This window comes from Mustelus asterias, chromosome 3 (genome assembly GCF_964213995.1).
Source record: "Mustelus asterias chromosome 3, sMusAst1.hap1.1, whole genome shotgun sequence".
Lineage (NCBI taxonomy): Eukaryota > Metazoa > Chordata > Chondrichthyes > Carcharhiniformes > Triakidae > Mustelus > Mustelus asterias.
This window is the reverse complement of record NC_135803.1, coordinates 50,894,052-50,919,462: the sequence shown is the minus strand read 5'-3', so window position 1 is coordinate 50,919,462 and position 25,411 is coordinate 50,894,052. Positions and strand designations below refer to the sequence as shown.

At 42.0% G+C, this 25,411-nt stretch overlaps 1 protein-coding gene across 2 annotated transcripts in view; it reads left to right on the top strand.

Moving 5' to 3' along the window:
• Positions 1 to 25,411, top strand: part of LOC144491101 (solute carrier family 25 member 36) — a 62,157-nt gene that overhangs the window by 15,771 nt on the left and 20,975 nt on the right. For both annotated transcript variants that reach the window (XM_078208791.1, XM_078208785.1), the window contains exons 2-3: positions 7,897 to 8,067; positions 23,579 to 23,656. In XM_078208791.1, coding sequence (XP_078064917.1) covers positions 7,897 to 8,067; positions 23,579 to 23,656 — 249 coding nt within the window. The remainder of the gene's footprint in view (positions 1 to 7,896; positions 8,068 to 23,578; positions 23,657 to 25,411) is intronic.

Sequence of the window (25,411 nt, the reverse complement as noted above, 5' to 3'; positions counted from 1 at the left end):
CCAGAATGTTGGTGTTCTGAACACATTGGTCTCCAGAAAGTATAGAATTCAAGACTTTTCTGGGGTAACTAAAATATCTTGTTGAAAGACAGTTGAACCTAGCACATGAAGGAGATGGTCATTGCTTCAGGAAGTGTAGTGGAGGACATGCCCCTGTCTACGTCAATGGGGACAAAGTAGAAATGGTTGAGAGCTTCAAGTTTTTAGGTGCCCAGATCACCAACAACCTGTCCTGGTCCCTCCACGCCAATGCTATAGTTAAGCCCACCAACGCCTCTACTTTCTCAGGAGACTAAGGAAATTTGGCATGTCCGCCACAACACTCGCCAACCTTTACCATAGAACACATTCTTTCTAGTTGTATCACAGCTTGGTATGGCGCCTGCTCCATCCAAGGCTGCAATAAACTGCAAAGGGTCATGAATGAAGCCCAATCCATCACTCAAACCAGCCTCCCATCCATTGACACTGTCTGCACTTCCCACTGCCTCAGAAAAGCAGCCAGCATAATCAAGAACCCCACGCACCCTGGATATACTCTCTTCCACCTTCTTCAGTCGGGAAAAAGATACATGTACCAACCGACTCGAGAACAGATTCTTCCCTGCTGCTATCAGACTTTTGAGTGGACCTACCTCGCATTAAGTTGATCTTTTATACCGTAGCTATGACTGTAACACTACATTCTGCCATCTCTCCTTTCTTTCTCTATGTATGGTATGCTTTGTATAGTGTGCAAGAAATAATACTTTTCACTATACCGATACATGTGACAATAAATCAAAATGTTATTGAGTTGTTAAAGCAGTGGTGGACCTTGATGGTCATGAGATTTAAGATGGGCATAATCCATCTGCTTGTTCGTGAATGGAATGATTTTCTATATTCTTAAACAATTTGCCATCTGTAATTGAGCTTGAAGTTGGCACCTTTTTAAAAAAAACTTTACTCCATCCTTAAAGTTACAGTGCCAATGCTCAGAGTGGACTGCTCCAAAAACCTAATTCATGGTCCCCATGCAAGAGACAAAAACAAGATCCAAGCTGACAAGATGAGGCATTTCACCCCATCTTGGACTTGATACTTGGAATGTGGTTTTACATATGATCGACTTGAATAGGACCTGTTGTTATTTGATTTATTTGAAATAACCTGAAGCTGGGATCATTTAATGTGAGCATTTGTAAATGTTTACCTTCCATGCAGTTTGTAATTTTTTTCATTTGGTTTATGATAGGACAAAAAAAAGCTGAAATTTCCTGTTCAAGAATAAATAGGCTAGTGTTCATTCATTTGAATGAAGATCCTGCAAGGGCCCTTGTTTCTTGAATAATTACTAAGCCAATACTTTATTTTCTGCCACCTCTCTTGTTCCTGTTCTGAAACAAATTTACAGGTTTTCAATTGGAAATGTGTCCCTCTGCCAACACAAGTGCATTTTAAATGTTGCCATAAGTGCAATAGACTTCTGTTCAGTCTTAATTCTTGGATTTAGGCTAATAAACAGCACTTTTTTTTTTCATCGCAGTTACTGGTATGTGGAAACCATTCAACTTGCCTTCAGCTTTTTTGATTCAAGTGCAGAAGAGTCATGTGTTCACTTTTAATCCTGCTTTTTGTTCTGCACTTTTATATACTTATTAGGTCATGGCCATTGTTGTTACATTGTACTTTTCAATCCCCCTAATCTGACGACTTTGAGAGCTAGAAGTGCATGATTTGTCCAACAACTTAAACAGAACATGATGAAAAAAGAAGCAATACTATTTTGGACAGGCAGACTGCTTAGCATTTACTTTTAAGCTTTCTCTATGTTGTTTCTAACCTTTTATTTGTAATGTTTTTAAAAGCCTTTGAATTCCCTGATTATTTTTTTAATGAAATCTTGTTTCATGTTAATGTTACAAACTTTTTGTTTGTTTAGATTTTCAGTTTGTTGTCATAATAAATTCATATTGAATGAATAAGTGTTCTGACTTTATTACAGTTTTATTGTCAAAATAAAACTGCGATATTCTAAGTGGTCCACCATATTAAAATTTATTCCTAATACTGATTAATATCTTCTGACTTTGTTTGCATTTGGCTAGAGGGAAAAGTTTGCATTTGAAATGTTCTGTTCTATAATAACAACTAGTCATAGTGAGCGGGATTTTACAGCCTCGCTTGACCCGAGACTGGAAAATCCCACCCGAGGTCAATGGACCTTCCCATTGTCCATCCCTTGCCCGCTCTGATTCCCGTAGAGGGCGGGGCAGTAGAATTCTGGCTAGTGCCTCTGGATAAGATGAGAATGATGGGTGTTAGCATTGCAGCATTGACTTCAACATCATGTCGCCAACTCAATTTTGTTACATTTTTGACAAATTAAGTACATCAGTAGTACGCAGGGCAATGTGTCTTCATATAGATGCCTTTTGATCTTGAGGAATGGCTTATGGGACAGCATAATAGACATGGTATTACATGCTGTATCTTTCTTCAGTGCTTTAGAAACATAGAAAAACTACAGCACAAAACAGGCCCTTCGGCCCCACAAGTTGAGCCGAACATATCCCTACCTTTTAGGCCTACCCATAACCATCCATCCTATTAAGTCTCATGTACTCATCCAGGAGTCTCTTAAAAGACCCTATTGAGTTTGCCTCCACCACCACTGACGGCAGCCGATTCCACTCACCCACCACCCTCTGTGTGAAAAGCTTCCCCCTAACATTTCCCCTGTACCTACCCCGCAGCACCTTAAACCTGTGTCCTCTCATAGCAGCCATTTCCACCCTGGGAAAAAGCCTTTGAGAGTCCACCCGATCTATGCCTCTCAACATCTTATACACCTCCATCAGGTCTCCTCTCATCTGACGTCTCTCCAAGGAGAAAAGACCGAGGTCCCTCAGCCTATCCTCATAAGGCATGCCACTCAATCCAGGCAACATCCTTGTAAATTCCTCTGCACCCTTTCAATCTTTTCCACATCCTTCCTGTAATGAGGCGACCAGAACTGAGCACAGTACTCCAAGTGGGGTCTGACGAGGGTCTTATATAGCTGCATCATTATCCCCGGACTCCTAAACTCAATCCCTCGATTGATAAAGGCCAGCACACCATATGCCTTCTGAACCACCACCTCCACCTGTGGGGCTGATTTTAGAGTCCTATGGACCCGGACCCCAAGGTCCTTCTGATCCTCTACAGTACTAAGAGTCTTTCCCTTTATATTGTACTCCTTCATCCCATTTGACCTGCCAAAATGGACCACTACGCATTTATCTGGGTTGAAGTCCATCTGCCACTTCTCTGCCCAGTCTTGCATCCTATCTATGTCCCTCTGTAACTTCTGACATCCCTCCAGCTGATCCACAACCCCACCAACCTTCGTGTCGTCGGCAAACTTACCAACCCATCCCTCCACTTCCTCATCCATGTCATTTAGCAGAAGATACTTCCAGTCTCCATTTAGAAGTATATGGAAAACTGCTGATCATTTTTGAAGTTCATTATTTTTCCGATATCTCTCTTTGAGAAATCAAAGGGAGGAAGATATCACCGAGTACATCATTAAGCCTTCCGTCCAAAAGATCCTGCTTTGAATCTTGGTCTTGTCTGGAGAAACACAGTCTGAATACTACAATTGCCTTCTGACCTGTTGGCCTAGGAAGAGGGAATGATTGCATGTTTCAGTGGCTAAATTTAATCAGGTTCTGAATTGTTTGGTTCCGTTCAAGTTTCTTTTTACTTCAAGGTTCTTGACTCATCCAAAAATCTTTTTGGACTCGGTACCTTTTCCCACAATTGCGACTCCAAGCTGACCAGCATTCATTGCCTGTTGTATGGACTGTCTTTTCCTCAACTTCCAATGCTTTTATAGTCATTACATTATCTTCAATTTTGTAAGCCAAGTGGAGAGATCTTGGAGTATTTTGAGTAAAATTAACATTAAAGTTTTTTTTGAATATCCATCTTAATCCAAGCTGGATAAATTAGCTTTTAAAAATATCTAGTGTGGTTTTTGTTTTATTTCTAGTGTGCTATGCTGTGAGTAAGATTTGGGTTAAAGGGGTGGAGAAGAGAGATTGTTTTCATTTAATGCTACTTCAGTAATTTAAGTTTGGGAGTAAAAAGATCAACGCTTATGCAATTTTGACAGGAGCTTCGGTTACCTCCCATAGTCCGAAAGACATGCTGGTTAGGTGCATTGGCCATGCTAAATTCTTCCTCAGTGTACCCAAACAGGTGCTGGAGTGTGGTGACTCAGGGATTTTTAGAGTGGCTTCATTGCAGCGTTAATGTAAGCCTCGTGACACTAATAAAATAAACTCTTAAAAACAATGACTTGTTTATGTTCCATTAAATGTGTCTCTGATCATTTCTTGTACCTAGAATGAGAAATGCTGTCTGATACCAATATCTACATGTAGACCTTACAGGGTATATCAATTTTTATTCTGTATCCAAATACATGATATAAACTTGATCTTTCTTGTGCTGTAGGCTTATGAAACTCCAAGCCTGTGATATATAATGTAAATGAATTTAAAAAACCATTCACTACTTGTAACAACATTCATTTTGGTAATTTAATACTCATTTGTTCAAACCCTATGTACAAATGGAAATTGGTTAATTTATAGAGGAAATCACCTGGACACTGCAGATAGTAAATGTCTGAAGATAAGCAATCTTCCTCTACCCTACTGCATTCACATTTTCATTTACTGCTGTAAAACAAAAGCAGCCATTGCGGCTGCATCCGTATTTCACTTTTGGATATCCTGTCTAACCCACTCCAGCTGACACACCAGAACCCTGAAATACAATTTTCAACCAGCTGCTTAATTACCTTTTTTAAAGGGAGAATTTTGGCTTGGTGCGTGGGTGGTCTTGGCTGTTGTGGTGAATGGTGTGTGAAATATTCTGCATGTGTCAAATAAGAGTTTTAACAACACCAGGTTAAAGTACTTTAACCTGAAGTTGTTAAAACTCTTACCGTGTTTACCCCAGTCCAATGCCGGCATCTCCACATTGTGTCAAATAACCCAGAAGTCCTCATCATTACTCACTCCACAGTTCAAATAAGTAAGAACTGTGTTGAAAGATCTGAGTGGTGTGAGATATGCTACTTAAATATTCAACAGTTAAGGACATAATGATAAACAATACTTTATTGTTGTGTGGTTAATATTTTGTTGTGATTCTGCATCTATCTGCTCCTTTTGTCATCTAGTATTACAGAAACTCTATTATCCGCTATTTAGGGGGAACTTCTTTCCCCGATGAGTAATGGAAATATGGCATTACCTAACTTAACACTTGTATGTACCTTAGGCAAGAGAATGAAGAACATTTCAAGTGAGAAAGTGAACTTAGCCTTGGGTTGTGATTTCTATCTTGCAGGAGGTGAATGTTGCCAACTGACAAAGTTACTATACAAAGCATCTCATTGTGCAGTGGTTCACTTGGGATATTGTCCCATGAAAGTTCTGCCAGTTAACTGGGAAGGCAGACAAAGTATCTGCACAAGATTGAGTTCAATTTTCTTCTTTTGCTTTTGTATCAAGAAAACCTAGGCATTTGTGTGTGCATTTTTAAAAAAAGTGTAACTTAATTTTTTTTGTGATCACCTTTTGTGAAATGGAAACTCTTTCTTGCTGCACACTGTATCTTGCACTATATAGCTACCTGAACCGTTACAATAACAGCAATTGTGTTGAATGCATTCACTGCTATTAATTGATATTCTTTTATTTTCCTCCCACTTTTGCTCAGCTCTTCAGCTCTTTCCATTGTTCAGTTGTGGCTAGACTGTTGACATACAATGATTCACAAGTCATTTAAATAGTATGTCTGCATCAAATTTACAATGAGATTTTTCTTGACCTAGAAGAGAAACCGGTAAATTGCAGAAAGGGAAACAAAATGATCACAAATGACACCATTTTGTATTTTTTATGCCTCAGTACTATAGAATAGTAGAATCATAGACCGCATACTGCACAGAAGGAGGCCACTTAGCCTATCCTGTCTGCACCAGCCAAAAAAATATGAGCCACCCAACCTATTCCCACTTTCCAGCATTTGCTCCATAGCCCTGGAGGTTACAGAACTTCAGGTGCACATCCAGGCACCTTTTTAAATGAGATGAGATTTTCTGTTTCGACCACCCTTTTTCAGGCCACGAGTTTCAGACCCCTATTATTTCCTTATTTCCCCTCTAATCCATAAGCCAAAGCACTTTAAATCTATGCCCCCTAAGTCACTGACCTCTGTGCTAACGTAAATAGGCTCTTCCCATGTCCATGCCCCTGACAAGTACATCTCAGTAAAATCTCCCCTCAGTCTCCTCTGCTTTAAGGGGAACAACACAGCCTATTCAATCGTTTCTCATAGCTGCAGTTTACAGTCTTGGCGACATCCTCATCAATCTGCTCTGTACCTCTCTGGCGCAATTATATCCTTTCTGTAATGAGGTGACCAGAACTGTTCACAGTACTCTAGTTGTAGCCTAACTAATGGTTTTTGTTAATATAGTTCTCACATAATCTCCCTGCTTTTGGCTTCTATGCCTCAGCTAAATAAAGTGTTCCATATGCCGTAACCACCTTTATTGACCTGTTCTGTTACTTTCAGGGATCTGTGGACATTCACTCCGGTCCCTCACTTCCTCTGCATCACTCATTATCCTCCCATGTATTGTGTATTCCTTTGCTTTGTTTGACCTCTTCAAATGCACCATTGCACACCCTTGATTGAATTCCATTTGTCACTTTTCTGTCCACCTGACCAGTCCATTGATAACTTCCTGCAGCCTCCAGCTATCATCCTCACTATCAAGCATGTGACCAACTTTTTTGTCATCTGCAAACTTCTTAATCATTCCTTCTACATTTTATGTCCAAATTGTTAATTTGTGCCATAAAAAGCAGGGGACCTGGTACAAAGCTCTGCAGAATTGGAAACAGCCTTCCACTCTCAAAAACACCCAGGAAGGCACGGTAGCACAGTGGTTAGCACTGCTGCTTCACAGCTCCAGGGACCTGGGTTCGAATCCCGGCTCGGGTCGCTGTCTGTGTGGAGTTTGCACATTCTCCCTGTGTCTGTGTGGGTTTCCTCCGGGTGCTCCGGTTTCCTCCCACAGTCCAAAGATGTGCCGGCTCGGTTGATTGGGCATTCTAAATTGTCCCTTAGTGTCCCGGGATGCATAGGTTAGTGGGTAAATATGTAGGGATATGTGGATAGGGCCTGGGTGGGATTGTGGTTGGTGCCGACTCGATGGGCCGAATGGCCTCTTTCTGCACTGTAGGATTCTATGATTCTAACACCCATCAACAACTGTTCTTGCTTCCTACCACTGGACAATTTTTGCATCCAAGTTGTTAATTCTCATGGATTCCATGGGTTTTTAGGTCTTTAACCAGTTTTCCATGTCAAAAACATTGCTAAAATCCATGCAGGCCACATCAACTGCAGTACCATCTCCAATCACCCTCCTAACTTGCTCAAAAATATCAAATTAGTCAGATGTGACCTTCCCTTAACAAATCCATGCTGACTACCTTGATTGATCTATGCCTTTCTAAGTGACAATTTATTCTGTCTCAGAACTGAATCAATACTTTTCCCACAACCAAGGGTTAGACTGACTAGCCAGTAATGAATTTGGTCTATCCCTCACTGCCTTTAGAGGTACAATGTTAGAAGAACTCCAATCCTCTGTCACCACACTTGTATGCATTTATTCACTGAGCTAATGGGAAATAAAGCAGCATTATGTTCATGACTACATTGCAGATGGAGATATGCTACTTGGTGTAATTATCATTCTCAACACTGTTCTCATGCATTTTTGTTTATTGGCTAAATGTTTATTTTGGACTAAACTGGGCCATTTTGTTTTGGCAGCTGTGGGGGGACAGTAGGAGCCATTTTAACATGCCCTTTGGAAGTAGTGAAAACCAGACTGCAATCATCATCTGTCACTTTCTATATCCCAGAAGTTCACCTCAGTACAATAAATGGGGCTCGTGTGAGCCGGATGGCTCGTGTCTCTCCTGGCCCTCTGCATTGTTTAAAGTAAGTACTGCATTTTCCAATTTGTAAATATTGTCCTTGGTCTCTTCCTTTATATCTTAATACTGTATATGTAGAACAGGTGCTTGATTTATTTGTTTTACACATGCCTATTTTTCCTGTCTTTTTATAAAGTACATTTAACTCTTTTACTGGGGATACCTGGTACGCTCTGATACAAGAACCAAGACCACTTAAAGACTAAATTCATGGGGAGTGTAAGCAACTTTTTGACTAGAGACCTTACAAGCAAAAGTCCAGTCGCAGACATGGGTGGTCAAGAATTGGGAAACCTCAGGACGGATTCTCTGACCCCATTCACAGCTGAGATTCTCTGTCCCACTGCACTGATGTGGAGATGCCGGTGTTGGACTGGAGTAAACGCACTAAGAAGTCTCACAACACCAAGTTAAAGTCCAACAGGTTTATTTGGTAGCACAAGCCACTAGCTTTCGGAGCGCTGCTCCTTCATCAGGTAAGTGGGAGTTCTGTTCACAAACAGGACATATAAAGAAACAAACTCAATTTACAAAATAATGGTTGGAATGCGAGTCTTTACAGGGAATCGAGTCTTAAAGGTACAGACAACGTGAGTGGACAGAGGGTTAAGCACAGGTTGAAGAGGTGTGTATTGTCTCCAGCCAGGACAGTTAGTGAGATTTTGCAAGCCCAGGCAAGTCTTGGGGGTTACAGATAGTGTGATGTGAACCCTAGATCCTGGTTGAGGCCGTCCTCAACCAGGAACTTGTGCGGAACTTGGCTATCAGTCTCTGCTCAGCGACTCTGCGTTGTTGTTGTGTCGTGAAGACTGCACAGAGATTTGGCTGAGCGCCAAATTCTCCATCCTCACTGGCAGTGGCGGCAGGGTGTGAATGACTGGAGAATTCCTGCCTGGTTTCGTTATTTCTTCCCCTCCCTTGTGCAATACTTTCGAGTCATCATCTCACTAAGAAGTCTCACAACACCAGGTTAAAGTCCAACAGGTTTATTTGGTAGCACAAGCCACAAGCGTTCAGAGTACTGCCCCTTCATCAGGTGAGTGGGAGATGTGTTCACAAACACCTCACATGAGAATACCATCCACCAGGTACACGGTACATACTCGTGCAACTCTGCCAACGTTGTCTACCTGATACGCTGCAGGAAAGGATGTCCCGAGGCATGGCACATTGGGGAGACCATGCAGATGCTACGACAACGGATGAATGAACACCGCTCGACAATCACCAGGCAGGAGAGTTCTCTTCCTGTTGGGGAACACTTCAGCAGTTACGGACATTCAGCCTCTGATCTTCGGGTAAGCGTTCTCCAAGGCAGCCTTCATGACACACGACAATGCAGAATTGCTGAGCAGAAACTGATAGCCAAGTTCTGTATACGAGGATAGCCTCAACCGGGATCTTGGGTTCATGTCACACTATCTGTAACCCCCACGACTTGCCTGGGCTTGCAAAATCTCACTAACTGTCCTGGTTGGAGACAATACACATTACCTGTAAAGACTCGCATTCCAACTATTATCTTGTAAATTGAGTTTGTGTCTTTCTATGCCCTGTTTGTGAACACGACACCCACTCACCTGATGACGGGGCAGTGCTTCGAAAGCTTATGGCTTGTGCTACCAAATAAACCTGTTGGACTTTAACCTGGTGTTGTGAGACCTCTTGCCGTGCTTACCCCAGTCCAATGCCGGTATCTCCACATCATCATCTCACTGGTCATGGAACAATTACTCCAAAAATCAACAAGTTTTAGAATATAGCATTTAGCAATGTTTAGGTAACATAAATGCCATTTGATATACAGACTGATTCTGGGTGGAGCTTTGGTTAGATGATTATTCTACTTAATTTCTGTACGTTTGGTTTCAGAACAGACCAGTGAGGCAGTTGTGGCTTTGGTCTAGAAGCAGGCTTCAACTCAGAGTTGGAAGAACTTAAGAAAATTAACGTTAGTCAGTTAGAATAGCACTTCAAGCACAGAAGATACTAGCTTCACCATTCACTGCATGGAATGTGGGGAGAATGCTGTTTGGATTTCATGAGGGGGAAACAGCTGGATGATTTATCTGGTAGCTAGTAGAAGAAATCTACAGTCATATATAAATGATTTGGTGGAAAATGTAGGTGGTCTGATTAGTAAATTTGCAGATGATACAGAAATTGGGGGAGTAGCGGATAGTGAGGAGGATACAGTAGGATATAAATCGACTAGAGAACTGGGCCAAAAGATGGCAGATGGAATTTAACCCGGACAGATGTGAAGGTAATGCAATTTGGAAGGTCTATTCAGAAGGAAAGTATGTAGTAAATGGTAAAGCCTTTAGAAATATTAGCATACAGAAGGATCTAGGTGTGCCAATCCACAGTTCACTGAAGGTGGCATCTCAGGTGAACAAGGTGGTCAAGAAGGTGTATGGCATACTGGCCTTCATTAGTCGGGGCATTGAGTGTGGGAATTGAAAAATCATGTTGCAGCTGTATAAGACTTTGGTTAGGCCGCATTTGGAGTATTGTGTACAATTCTGGCTACCGCACTACCGGAAGGATGTTGATGCATTGGAAAGGGTGCAGAAGAGATTTACCAGGATGTTGCCTGGTTTAGAGAATATGGGCTATGAAGAAAGGTTGAACAAACTTGGATTGTTTTTATTGGAGCATCGGAAGATGAGAGGGGGACCTGATAGAGGTTTACAAGATTATGACAGGCTTGGATAGAGTGGATCGTCAGAGTCTTTTTCCGAGGGTCGAATGGTCAATTACTCGGGCATAGGTTGAAAGTGAGAGAGGGAAAGGTTAAGAAATGTAAAGAGCAAGTTTTTCATACGTAGGGTGTTGAATGTCTGGAATGCGGAGGAAGGGGTGGAAGTATATTCTGTAACAATGTTCAAGAGACATCTGGATAGATACATGAATAGGCAGGGAATAGAGGGATACGGACTACGTGGAGGCAAGAAAATATTGGAGAGGCATCTGTGTCAGCACAGACTTGGTGGTCTGAAGGGCCTGTTCCTATGCTGTACTGTTCTTTGGTCCTCGCAGAGTTTTGTGACAGAAAGCAGTCAACAGAGTTAGCTTGGATAATGGGGTATTCTATGGCAATCTGAACAAGGAGCTGTGAGATTTGTAAAGAAAAGGTGGAGAGTCATGCAGCCAAGATGGAAGACTTCCAAGATAATTGCCTCAGAGGATAGCTGGAACCCTGAGAGAATTGGAAGTGAATTCCAGAGGGCTGTGACATACCTTTTTGGGCTGGTCCCAAGAAAGGTGAATTAATGTTCAGGACTTTCTAAGACGCGGGAAATCTTGGGAGTGGGAGTGAAAGCAGAACTGTGTTTATAGCATAAGTCTTTGTAAACTATGGTGGAGCTTGCTCTGTTTAATTTCTCTTCGGATAAAAACAACATTTATTGTATACAAAAACATGAAATCTTGTAGTGTATGCTCCATCAATTAATTATTGGGTGTTTAGATTTCTTCTTTATATGTTAAAGATCCCTAACAAGATCGTAACATTATGCTGACTGAAGGAATGGATTGTAACCTACCAGTGTTAGCTTTGTTGTTGTTTCAGTAAAGATATCTAACAAAATAGTTTACATTGTGTTCCACAGGATCAATTTCACACAGTGTCTCTGAAGTGCACTTTGTAACACACGCATGCTGTATGTATTATTATTGTCATTTCTGGAGCAGCCATCAGTTTTGACATCCTATTCCTAATGTTTAAGGTATTTGTGAATGTAGATGTTGTAGAATTGACTGAATTCTTGTATTCCATTGCCTGTCTGATCGCTATACAGGAATCACGTGAATTTTTGTCACAGCACCCTCCTGTTGACTACCTCCCACTCAACATTTGGGATCTGATTTGCTCTAACTTTTTTTTATTCCGCTACCCTAACCACACTACCTATTTGAGGCAGGTAGAGAAAGTGTTTTCTACCAATGTGTCTCAAATTCCATTGTTCCAGCTTTATTTCTGCTACCTTTCTTTGCTTTACCAGATTATTCTTAATTACAGAAATATTCTGTTCCAAAAATAGCTTCTTACTTGTGCACTCAATTGCCAGCCTCTTGTTTTTGGATCAGCGAAGTACACCATAATCACATGGCTTATCAATTAATTTTGAGATGCTCTTCATATGTAACTCTTAAGGCCTCAATTATTTTTCTGATATTCACCTTCTATTGTGTTAGCTCTTGCTTTTTTATTTTATATTGTTCCTCACTTATTTAACGATCCACGGCTTTTATTTTGAAAACAAATAGTGATTTTGCCTCTTAACAATATCGACTGATTCTGTAATACACTAAATTATTTCTGAGCACCACCTAATCTTGCCCAGTTAATTGTCGACAATTTCTGTCGTCTTCTGTTTTAAAGTCAGCCTACTAAAGGATCAGGAAGCTTCGTTACTTTGTGTTTTAATTTTCAAACTAAACTTTGAACTCGATTGCTGCTGGATACATGTTCAAACAATTGTAGGCTGGTCACTATATCTGGCTTGTCATTAAATTAAATTGAATTGCTTGGCTCAACAATAGCACCGCATCACTTGTACCGCTCTGTATTAAATTTTGTCTGCTTCTTTGACCAATTGGTAAATGATGCCCCCACCCAGCCGTAGTCTGTCACTTGCTTTGTTGTTTACTACGTGTCTTAACAATTTGCAGTGAATTTATAGTGCTTTCAACTGCACATAGCTGGTGTGAAATTGCTGCTCATTCTCTCCACTATTTTCATTCTGATCATTGATTTAAAACATTAGTCCCAATAGCAATTCCATTGGATAGACTGTGGCAGTCAATAACTGCTCAGCTAAACTGGATCCGCTAAGAGAAAGTGTCCCTGTAGAAAACACAAATATTAGAGAGATGTATTCAGTAAATCTTTCACAAACTAAGCAAGTACAAGCATTGCGGAAATTAAGTTCTAGTTCTGATAATTTGGGCGCAATAGCTTAGCACATGCCTGCAACTGACTCCTTCCTTGATTTCTGTGATGGATTCCGTTAATATTTACTGAAACATTAAATGCAAAATGGTAAGACACTGCACGCTGTGTACTCATCAGTGTGATATATAGCTAACAGCTATAAATATAGTTGTTGCACGTTAATATGTTTTCAGGCCTGCTGAACTAAGAGGATGTTACCATTTTTGATTTGACAAACTGACCCTTCAACAAAACCATACTTAATAGAGTTTGATTTTTTTTCTCCTTTTGAAATATTGTTTAAAGTATACTAACCTGGAATTTGCAGGCAGCAACACAGGAATGGTGATGGCTCCCGCACCACCTTTAGAGTGGAGATTTCCTGCCATTGGCAGCTGCTACAAGGGATTTGTAACATTTGTGGGAAGGGTGGAGGAAAGAAAAAGACTCTTCAGCAAGTCGAACTGAAGAATTTTCAATCAGCCATGCAGAGCAAGAAATATAAATTGGATGTATTGATGAAGAAGATATTTTGCCAAAGCCTTTCATCTTGCACTTAAATGGGACAATTGCATGAATACCATGTCAGGGGAAACAACAATGTTATACCATATGAGAGGAGAGTGCTGACTGGTTGGCAAGTGGACTTTGGTAGAGATGTTGTCATGGAGAATGCACCAATTGATGGTAGCTGACAGTTGACTGCCAAGTAAAAAATTAAACCAGGCACTTGACTCCGATCAAGGCATTGCCCTGAGGAATGAACCAACGAATGGCTGTCACCTAGTTGAAATGTGCGCAATGTGTGTGCATGGGGAGCATATTAATATGCAGCCCATGCGTCACATTGCGAGCCCATCTGACCATCTTAAATTGCCACATTGAGGATTATATACCAAATATTGTCCAATCGCAGAATCATATCTAATGTTAGACAGTCATGTTTTGCAAGCATGGGCTGGTTGGGTACTGTCCATACCTTGTCTGATGCAAACAGTGGAAGGGGACTTGCGGCTTACGAACCGAGCATCACACTGGCACTCCAATTCATATGCCACATTACCTTGTGTGATTGGCAGAACATCCTTTTTGGCTTGACAGCAGCATTTTGTGAGTGGAAAATACTACTTTTACTACCATGGAAACAGCGAGCTTCACCTGTTCTCAAATTGTGAGGTAACTTGCTTTTCCAGGGGGTACAAGTCATTTGCTCCCCATGCAAACTCGATGCTAAAATGTGACAACATTAAAGACATCCTACAGGGTAATTGTTACCTTGATCAGATCATTTCACACTGAGGGCAGCAGGATGACAGTGGTTAGCACTGCTGCCTCACAATACAAGGGATCCAGGTTCTATTCTGGCCTTTGGTGACTGTGTGGATGTTTAACGTGGGTTTCCTCCGGGTGCTCTGGTTTTTACCACAGTCCAAAGATGTGCAAGTTAGGTGGATTGGCCGTGCTAAATTGCTCCTTAGTGTCAAAAGTTTATTTATTAGTGTCAAAAGTACACTTGCATAACCCTGCAATGAATTTACTGTAAACATCCCCTAGTTGCCACACTCTGGCACCAGTTCTGGATACACTGAGGGAGAATTTAGCGTGGCCAATGCACCTAACCAGCACGTCTTTTGGACTGTGGGAGGAAACCCATACAGATACGGGAAGAGAGTGCAGATTCCACACAGGCAGTGACCCAAGCTGGGAATTGAACCTGAGTCCCTGGCGCTGTGAGGCAGCAGTGCTAACCACTGTGCCACCCATGGATGTGTGGGTTAAGTGAAGTAACCATGGTAAATGTGTAGGGATAGATTGGAACTCAAGGTTGTACCCGATGACAACATCTAAACTTCTGTGGTGAACTGAATTGCTGTCTGATTTGCCGATGGTACCAATAAGCCTCCCTCATTATTACAACAATATTCAGGTCAATCTTTGTATTTTTGACCTAATTTTTTTTTTGATATGTATTATTCTCAAGCTTTGAAGGGGATCTTGTACATTACTGATTTCAAACTATTGATTTTTTGATTTTTCTTGATTGAAAGGATTGTTCACTTAATTGCAATTGGTTGTGCCCTATCAAAAGGCTGTAACTTTGCAATGGCTTTTTATTGCCTATTTTTTTGCAGTTTGCCAGTAATTTCCCTGAGGTAATTTTTTTTTCTTTCATAAGATATGGGCATCATTGGCTCGGCCAGCATTTATTGCCTTTGAGAAGATAGTGGTGAGCTGCCTTCTAAACCACTGCAGCCCATTAGGGATTTTTAGGATTTGACCCAGGGACAGTGAAGAAACAGTGATATAGTTTCAAGTCAGGATGGTCTGTGGCTTAGAAGGGAACCTCAGGTAACAGTGTTCCCGTGCATCTGCTGCCCTTGTCTTTCTAGGTAGCAGCAATTACAGGTTGGGAAAGTGCTGTTGAAGGATCTTTGGTAAGTTGCTCCAGTGCATTTTCTAGATGGTACACACTGATGCCACTAATGCACCAGTGGTGGAGGGATTGAATGTTTGTGGAAGGGTTAGCAATCAAACTACCTAGCTTTGTCCTGGATGGTGTCAAACTCCTTGAGTGTTATTGGAATAACACTCATCCAGGCAAGTGGAGAATATTCCATTACACCCGTAGATGGTGGACAGGCTTTGAGGAGTCAGGAGGTGAGATAGTCTCCACAGAATCCCCAGCCTCTGACCTGTTCTTGCAGTCACAGTATTTGTATGGCTGGCCCAGTTCAGTTTCTGGTCAATGGTAACCCTTAATGTTGTTAGTGGGAGATACAGCGATAGTAATGTGATTGAATGTCAAGGGAAGATGGTTGGTTTCTCTCCCATTGGAGATGGCCAATGTCCGCCACTTGGGTGGCATGAATGTTAATTGTCACTTGTCACTTATCAGCACAAGCCTGAATGTTATCCAGGCTTTACTGCATATGGGCACGGACTGCTTCAGTATCTGAACAGTTTCGAATTGTGCTGAACGTTTGTGCAATTATCAGTTAACATCCCCACTTCTGATCTTTACAACACTGGGAAGGTCATTGATGAAGCAGCTGAGGAACTCCTGCAGTGGTATCCTGGAACTGAGATGATTGACTTCCAACATCCACAATCACCTCCCTTTGTACTAGGTATGGCTCCAGCCAGTGGAGACTTTTTCCCCTGATTCACATTAACTCAAGTTTTGCTTCCCTGATGTCCAGGACAGTCGCTCTCACCTCGGCTCAAGGTCAGCTCTTTTGTCCATGCTTGGACTAAGGCTGTAATCAGGTCACAAGATAAGTAATCCTGGCTGAATCCAAACTGAGTATCAATGAGCAGGCTATTGCTGTGTAAATGCCGCTTGCTATAGCACTGTCAACAACAATTTTTTTCCATCACTTTGCTGATGACTAAGAGCAGACTGATGGGACAGTAATTGGCTGAGTTGGGTTGTTCTATTTTTCTGTGGCCAGAACATACCTGGGGAGTTTTCCACATTGCCAGGTAGATGCCAGTGTTATAGTTGTACTGGATGGAACAATTTGGCTAAAAGTCTCCCCAACCTGCAAAGTTAAATCCCCTCCACATTGTTACACACTGTAGTTCTCTTCTCTGACTCATTTTTGATGGTATGACTCAATATTTCCTCTAGTGCAATGCTTCTCAATTAAACACTGCCACTGGGGTCATCTGCTTGCTTTGGAAGCACTTCAGTTTTAGAATCTGAACTTTAGCTTTTGTGAATAATGCACCATTTCCTCTACAGAGCTAACTTCTGGCTAGTCTCCCTTTATCTCTCTCTCTCTTTCTCTCATTTTCTTTGCATGTTCTAAAATGGATAAATATAAATAACGCATTGTGTATTTTTCCCTTGACACTTTGCTGCATAATTGCATTATGGGGTTTATTAGGGAATTTTACCCTTTTCCGAGTAGTAACTTGCAAGTCAATTAAAATCCTGTAAGTGTAGTTTCATAGAGCATTGTGAGAATTGTTTTAATGTAATTTCCTGTGTGCCCCAATTTGTGCCATTTTGGAGCAGTCTCTTCCCCGCTCCTCAACCTCCATGTTGCAGCTTCTTTCCCTCTCCTCAACCTGGCTTCTTTCTCCCTTCCCAATCCACGTTGCTCCCTGACTCACCCTCTTGCTACTTCTTCTGAACTTGCATTCCTGTTTGAGATCCGGATCCGATCCAAAGTTCTGTGAGTTTAGGAGAGGGAAGCAGCAAGTGGGGGAACTTTTTAAAAAAAAACATACATTGCAACAGCTCAATTCGGCACCACAGGAACTCGCACTTCCACAACATCGAAGGTCCGGGATTGGATAGGGATCTTGAACAGGAATGTAATTCCAGGAGAGGTAAGTGGCAAGAGGGTGAGATAGGGAGTGGGAGGTTTAATGAGAGGGTCGGTCAGGGTGGGGGAGAGAGGCCACAACTCCGGGTTGAGATTGGGGGTGGATCTGCAATAGTCAGGAGGATTAGGGAGTAGCAAGTTTGAGGAGCAGGATTGACAGCAAGTAGGAGGCACTACAAGTTATATTTATAAAACTTAATTTATTTTTATAAAGTTATTTTGTTTGCCAATTTAGGAGTTTAGTGATGTAAAATATTGCACTGGGGTCTCTCTTTTTTTCTGATAAAGAAGGTCCTACAGAACGTAACTGTAGTTTTAACATTGAATCAGATGAGAGCCATTGTTTCACTTAAAATTGGTTTACTAAAAAAATGCTTCCACAACTTTTAAGTGAGGACCTGTACGCTTAGGTTTTAATAGCATCTAAACTATAATTCTCTGAAATGTTCTTGCTTAAAAGACACCCATATCCCACCAGAAGTTCAGGATCTGATTCAAATTCAAGGCTGTCAAATTGGTTTTTTTTGGCCAGCGAGTACTCTGCCATGGAAGATTAAGTTTGTGCTTGGACTAAACTGAGTGATCGCTGCAGGAGTAGCATTAGAATTGGTTAGGGAAGAGAATTTGCACTTGATAACCATTCAATAATCTTTGGATGTAGTCATTTAGGTGAGAGCAAGATTGGGCTTGCTCTCCATAGTGAGAAGTCTCACAACACCAGGTTAAAGTCCAACAGGTTTATTTGGTAGCACAAGCCATAAGCTTTCGGAGCACTGCCCATTCATCAGGTGAGTGGGTGTCGTGTTCACAAACAGGGCATAGAAAGACACAAACTCAATTTACAAGATAATAGTTGGAATGCGAGTCTTTACAGGTAATGTGTATTGTCTCCAACCAGGACAGTTAGTGAGATTTTGCAAGCCCAGGCAAGTCGTGGGGGTTACAGATAGTGTGACATGAACCCAAGATCCCGGTTGAGGCCGTCCTTGTGTGCAGAACTTGGCTATCAGTTTCTGCTCAACAATTCTGCATTGTCGTGTGTCGTGAAGGCCGCCTTGGAGAACGCTTAACCGAAGATCAGAGGCCGAATGCCCATGACTGCTGATGTGTTCCCCAACAGGAACAGAACACTCCTGCCTGGTGACTGTCAAGCGGTGTTCATTCATCCGTTGTCGTAGCGTCTGCACGGTCTCCCCAATGTACCATGCCTCGGGACATCCTTTCCTGCAGCGTATCAGGTAGACAATGTTGGCCGAGTCGCAAGAGTATGTACCGTATATCTGGTGGATGGCATTCTCACGTGCGATGATGGCATCCGTGTCGATGATCCGGCACGTCTTGCAGAGGTTGCTGTGGCAAGATGCCCTCATAAGAACAGGATATGGCGCTCGACTCATCGATCGACAGTTTTGATGCGCCACAGCGAAAAACCGCACCGACCTCCTCAGAAGACAAACACGGGACACGGCAGACAGAGTACCCTTCGTTGTCCAGTACTTCCCTGGAGCGGAGAAGCTACAGCATCTTCTCCGGAGCCTTCAACATGTCATCGATGAAGACAAACATCTCACCAAGGCCATCCCCATACCCCCACATTTTGCCTTCAAACAGACCATTGTCCGCAGCAAACTACCCAGCCTTCAGAAGAACAGTGACCACGACACAACCCTGCCACAGCAACCTCTGCAAGACGTGCCGGATCATTGACACGGATGCCACCATCTCACATGAGAACACCATCCACCAGGTACATGGTACATGCTCTTGTGACTCGGCCAACGTTGTCTACCTGATACGCTGCAGGAAAGGATGTCCCGAGGCATGGTACATTGGGGAGACCATGCAGATGCTATGACAACGGATTAATAAACACCGCTCGACAATCACCAAGCAGGAGTGTTCTCTTCATGATGGGGAACACTTCACCAGTCACGGGTATTCAGCCTTTGATCTTTGGGTAGGCGTTCTCCAAGGCGGCCTTCACGACAACACAGAATTGCTGAGCAAAAACTGATAGCCAAGTTCCGCACACATGAGGACGGCCTCGACCGGGATCTTGGGTTCATGTCACACTATCTGTGACCACCACGACTTGCCTGGGCTTGCAAAATCTCACTAACTGTTCTGGTTGGAGACAATACACATCTCTTTAACCTGTGCTTAACCCTCTCTCCACTCACATTGTCTGTACCTTTAAGATTTGATTATCTGTAAAGACTCGCATTCCAACTATTATCTTGTAAATTGAGTTTGTGTCTATATATGCCCTGTTTGTGAACCGAACTCCCACTCACCTGATGAAGGGGCAGCGCTCTGAAAGCTTGTGGCTTGTGCTACCAAATAAACCTGTTGGACTTCAACCTGGTGTTGTGAGACTTCTTACTGTGTTTACCCGAGTCCAACCCCGGCATCTCCACATCATTACTCTCCGTACGCAGTATTCTGACACTCCCACTATAGGCATATATTTGAATAATGATTATTATTAGTGAAGAACTAGACAGTAGATAGCACCTGTGGAATTGTGCTTGGAGCCATGCCTTCCGTAGAAGAAAAGTACAGACAAGTTTAAAATCTTTAATTGTCTTCCTGCTGACAGAGTGGCAGAGTTTCATGATTTCAGATGGGCCAAATGTTAGATTTGGTTGTGGGAGAGCAATTTGGAGATAGTGACCACAATTCGGTGTCTTTTGTTATTGCAATGGAGAGGGATAGGGCCGTACGGCAGGGCAAGGTTTACAATTGTAATGTAATTATGATGCGATTAGGCAAGAATTAGGGGGCATAAGTTGGGAACAGAAACTGTCAGAGAAAGGAACTAATGAAAAGTGGAATTTTTTCAAGGAACAAATACTGGATGTCCTTGATAGGTATGTTCCTGTCAGGCAGGGAGGAAATGGCCGAGTGAGGGAACCATGGTTCACAAAAGAAGTGGAATGTCTTGTGAAAAGGAAGAGGGAAGCTTATGTAGGGATGAGGAAACAAGGTTCAGATGGCTTGATTGAGGGTTACAAGTTAGCAAGGAATGAGCTGAAAAAGGGGCTTAGGAGAGCTAGGAGGGGACATGAGAAGTCCTTGGCGGGTCGGATCAAGGAAAACCCCAAGGCTTTTTACTCTTATGTGAGGAATAAAAGAATGACCAGGGTGAGGTTAGGGCCGGTCAAGGACAGTAGTGGGAACTTGTGTATGGAGTCAGTAGAGATAGGCGAGGTGATGAATGAATACTTTTCTTCAGTGTTCACCAAGGAGAGGGGCCATGTTTTTGAGGAAGAGAAGGTGTTACAGGCTAATAGGCTGGAGGAAATAGATGTTCGGAGGGAGGATGTCTTGGCAGTTTTGAATAAACTGAAGGTCGATAAGTCCCCTGGGCCTGATGAAATGTATCCTAGGATTCTTTGGGAGGCAAGGGATGAGATTGCAGAGCCTTTGGCGTTGATCTTTGGGTCCTCGCTGTCCACGGGGATGGTGCCAGAGGACTGGAGAATGGCGAATGTTGTTCCTCTGTTTAAGAAAGGGAATAGAAATGACCCTGGTAATTATAGACCGGTTAGTCTTACTTCGGTGGTTGGTAAATTGATGGAAAGGGTCCTTAGGGATGGGATTTACGACCATTTAGAAAGATGCGGATTAATCCGAGATAGTCAGCACGGATTCGTGAAGGGCAAGTCGTGCCTCACAAATTTGATAGAATTTTTTGAGGAGGTAACTAAGTGTGTTGATGAAGGTAGGGCAGTTGATGTCATATACATGGATTTTAGTAAGGCGTTTGATAAGGTCCCCCATGGTCGGCTTATGATGAAAGTGAGGAGGTGTGGGATAGAGGGAAAGTTGGCCGATTGGATAGGTAACTGGCTGTCTGACCGAAGACAGAGGGTGGTGGTCGATGGAAAATTTTCGGATTGGAGGCAGGTTGCTAGCGGTGTGCCGCAGGGATCAGTGCTTGGTCCTCTGCTCTTTGTGATTTTTATTAATGACTTAGAGGAGGGGGCTGAAGGGTGGATCAGTAAATTTGCTGATGACACCAAGATTGGTGGAGTAGTGGATGAGGTGGAGGGCTGTTGTAGGCTGCAAAGAGACATAGTTAGGATGCAAAGCTGGGCTGAAAAATGGCAAATGGAGTTTAACCCTGATAAATGTGAGGTGATTCATTTTGGTAGGACTAATTTAAATGTGGATTACAGGGTCAAAGGTAGGGTTCTGAAGACTGTGGAGGAACAGAGAGATCTTGGGGTCCATATCCACAGATCTCTAAAGGTTGCCAGTCAAGTGGATAGAGCTGTGAAGAAGGCCTGTAGTGTGTTAGCTTTTATTAACAGGGGGTTGGAGTTTAAGAGCCGTGGGGTTATGCTGCAACTGTACAGGACCTTGGTGAGACCACATTTGGAATATTGTGTGCAGTTCTGGTCACCTTACTATAGGAAGGATGTGGAAGCGCTGGAAGGAGTGCAGAGGAGATTTACCAGGATGCTGCCTGGTTTGGAGGGTAGGTCATATGAGGAAAGGTTGAGGGAGCTAGGGCTGTTCTCTCTGGAGCGGAGGAGGCTGAGGGGAGACTTAATAGAGGTGTATAAAATGATGAAGGGGATAGATAGAGTGAACGTTCAAAGACTATTTCCTCGGGTGGATGGAGCTATTACAAGGGGGCATAACTATAGGGTTCGTGGTGGGAGATACAGGACGGATATCAGAGGTAGGTTCTTTACGCAGAGAGTGGTTGGGGTGTGGAATGGACTGCCTGCAGTGATAGTGGAGTCAGACACTTTAGAAACATTTAAGCGGTTATTGGATAGGCACATGGAGCACACCAGGATGATAGGGAGTGGGATAGCTTGATCTTGGTTTCAGATAAAGCTCGGCACAACATCGTGGGCCGAAGGGCCTGTTCTGTGCTGTACTGTTCTATGTCTATGTTCTATGTTCTATATGTTCTCATGGGGTGTGTGGATACGTTGTAAGCGGGCACGTAACTCTGAAACCAAAGCGCATTGAAAATCATTCGGCCCCAAATCTGTAGATAATTAACGATAGAATGAAAGATCAAAAATTAACCAGTTTGATCCTTCATCCCACCCTCGGCCAGATTTTGTGGATATTGGGAACCTCTAATCTCAACAGACATGCTAAATTCTTCCATAAAATATTGAAACTTTGGCAATACTTGTCTACTTTGTCTATTTCTGCCTCGTCCTATTTTTGCAGCCATGGGAGATATTCAAATTTTGGTTAAGCGTTTGTTTAGTTAAATATCCATTGACTGCTCATTAATGACCCTTTTTTCCACTTTGATCAACATTAAAATGGACGTGGTTTAAGTGATGCTGTTTACTGTGGATAAGTGTGAGGTAATGCATTTTGGGGCAAACATAAGAAATGTGAATGTACACCCAATAGAAGTTACTGAAGGTTGCCGAGATCTTGGGATTTGAAGACAAGATTCCCTGAAAGTGGAAGTGTGGGTATATACTTCTTTAAAAGGCCATTTCGTGTTTTGTAAGTAGGATTGTGTACAAGAATTAAGAAGTAATAAATTTGTACATATCATTGATTAGGCCATGTTTGGAGCACTCTGCAATTTTTAGCACTCCATTATAGAAAGTGGCATTAAAGGCAGTCAGCATGGATTCATCAGGATACCAGGGTTGGAAAGCTTTTGTTAAGGGTTTAGAATTGGGATGATGAGATTATTTCTACTAGAGTAGAGAAGATTTTTAAAAAATGTATGAAGCTTTGATAATGAATAGGGAAAGAGTACTTCCTCTGGTTGGTAAATTAGTAATGAGGACTTGTTTAATTTAAAAAGTGGATCTCTGAAGACTGGTCAGGAGATATTTCATCTATGCAGAGTGTTAGATAATTTGTCAAATAGTGGTTGAGGTAGGAACTATTGAATGTTGTAAGAGAAAAACGTGAATAAATATTTGAAACAAAGAAAGATGCATGGCTTTGGGGATGGAGCAAGCCAGGCTAATCTGTTTTAAATTGCTGTAACAAAGAGCCATTGCAGATAGGATCATTCAATTTGCCTCCTTATGTATTGTAAACTTCTGGGATTCAAAGTTCAGTTTAGATCGTACCAAATTTTAGAATTACTAATGATTATTTTGTTCAGACTGGGCAAAGATCTGTTTTCTGTCCTGCACAGCATCTGGAAAAAAAAATGTATGTTGCAAACTAAATTCATAAGTACCAAATCTTTCTTACTGTAACTTCCCATTTTTGTAAATGATTTTTTTTCCCCCCAGGATGATTCTGGAAAAGGAAGGTCCTCGTTCCCTCTTCAGAGGGTTGGGACCTAATCTGGTAGGCGTTGCACCCTCTAGGTAAGCAGTCAAAAACTATAGCTTGTGTTATTTGCAGTAAACTTTATCCTTTGTACAATACACATTTCGGTGGTTATCTTGACTTGTTGACTAAAGTTAATATAGTTTTTCTGACTATCATAGTTTGGAAAGATATTGTACATGTTTGCATTTGCTTTTGAAGCTGTGTGTTTCGAATCGCTTACATTTTGTAGAGAATAACCGCAAAATGCAAGCTCAGTAACAGATATAGAGCTACCTTAGTAGTTCAAACCAGTCCTATAAATTAGAAGTCTTTCTTGAAATGAGAATGTTAACCATATGTTCAGGTTGAATTTTCCTTTGAGAATTATTTTTGAGTGAAGTTAGTGGAGGAATCCTCAGTCTCTTTCCTGCTAACATTTTATATATATCAGTCTGGTTATAAATTAGGGCTGGGGGGCAGTGGTGGTGTAGACAGTGAAGGTTATCTCGGATTGCAACGGGATCTTGATCAATTGGGCCAGTAGGCTGATGAATGGCAGATGGAGTTTAATTTAGCTAAATGCGAGGTGATGCATTTTGGTAGATCGAACCAGGGCAGGACTTACTCAGTTAATGGTAGGGAGTTGGGGAAAGTTTTATAGAACAGAATTCTAGGAGTACAGGTTCATAGCTCTTTGAAAATGGAGCCACAGGTGGGCAAAGTGGCGAAGAAGATATTCGGCACGCTTGGTTTCATTGGTCAGAACATTGAATACAGGAGTTGGGACGTCTTGTTGAAGTTATTCAGGACATTGCTAAGGCCACATTTGGAATACTGTGTACCGTTCTAGCCATACTATTATAGAAAGGATATTATTAAACTAGAAAGAGTGCAGAAAAGATTTACTGGGATGCTACCAGGACTTAATGGTTTGAGTTTTAAGGAGAGGCTGGATAGACTGGGACTTTTTTTCCTCTGGATCATATGAGGCTGAGGGGTGATCTTATAGAGGTCTATAAAATAATGAGGGGCATGGATCAGCTAGATGGTCAATATCTTTTCCCAAAGGTAGAGGAGTCTAAAACTAGAGGGCATAGGTTTAAGGGGAGAGATACAAAAGGGTCCAAAGGGACAATTTTTTCATAGAGGGTGATGAGTGACTGGAACAAGCTACCAGAGGTAGTAGTAGAGGCGGGTACAATTTTGTCTTTTTAAAAACCGCTTGGACAGTTACATGGGTAAGATGGCTAGAGAGATATGGGCCAAACGCGTGCAATTAGGACTAGCTTATTTTTAAAAACAAAGGGGTGGCATGGACAAATTGGGCTGAAGGGCCTGTTTCCATGCTGTAAACCTCTGTCTCTATGTGGAAAAATCCAGACTTGGCTCAACATAACTTGCCTGTCTTTTTTTGTACTCGATACTTCTTTCTATGAAGTCCAAGATCCCACATGCTTTGCTAATTACTCTCTCAGTATGTCTTGCCAGCATCAAAGATCCATGCACATGAAATCCCAGGTCCCTTGTGTCTCTGCACGCTTTTGCCTCTCCTTAACCCTTCTGCCAAAATACATCACCTCCCATTTCTCTCTATTAAATTCCATCTGCCATTTGCCTGCCTACTTTGCTGTCCTGTTGCAGTTGATTGGTATCATCCCCACTACTTGTCATGTCCACATGTTTGGTATTATTGGCCAATTTTGCATGGTTAAAAGCAACAGAATCTCAGAACACCATTCTCCAGTTTGAAAAACAACCATTTACCACAACTCGCTATTTTCTATCCTCAAGCCAGTTTTTTCATCCAAGCT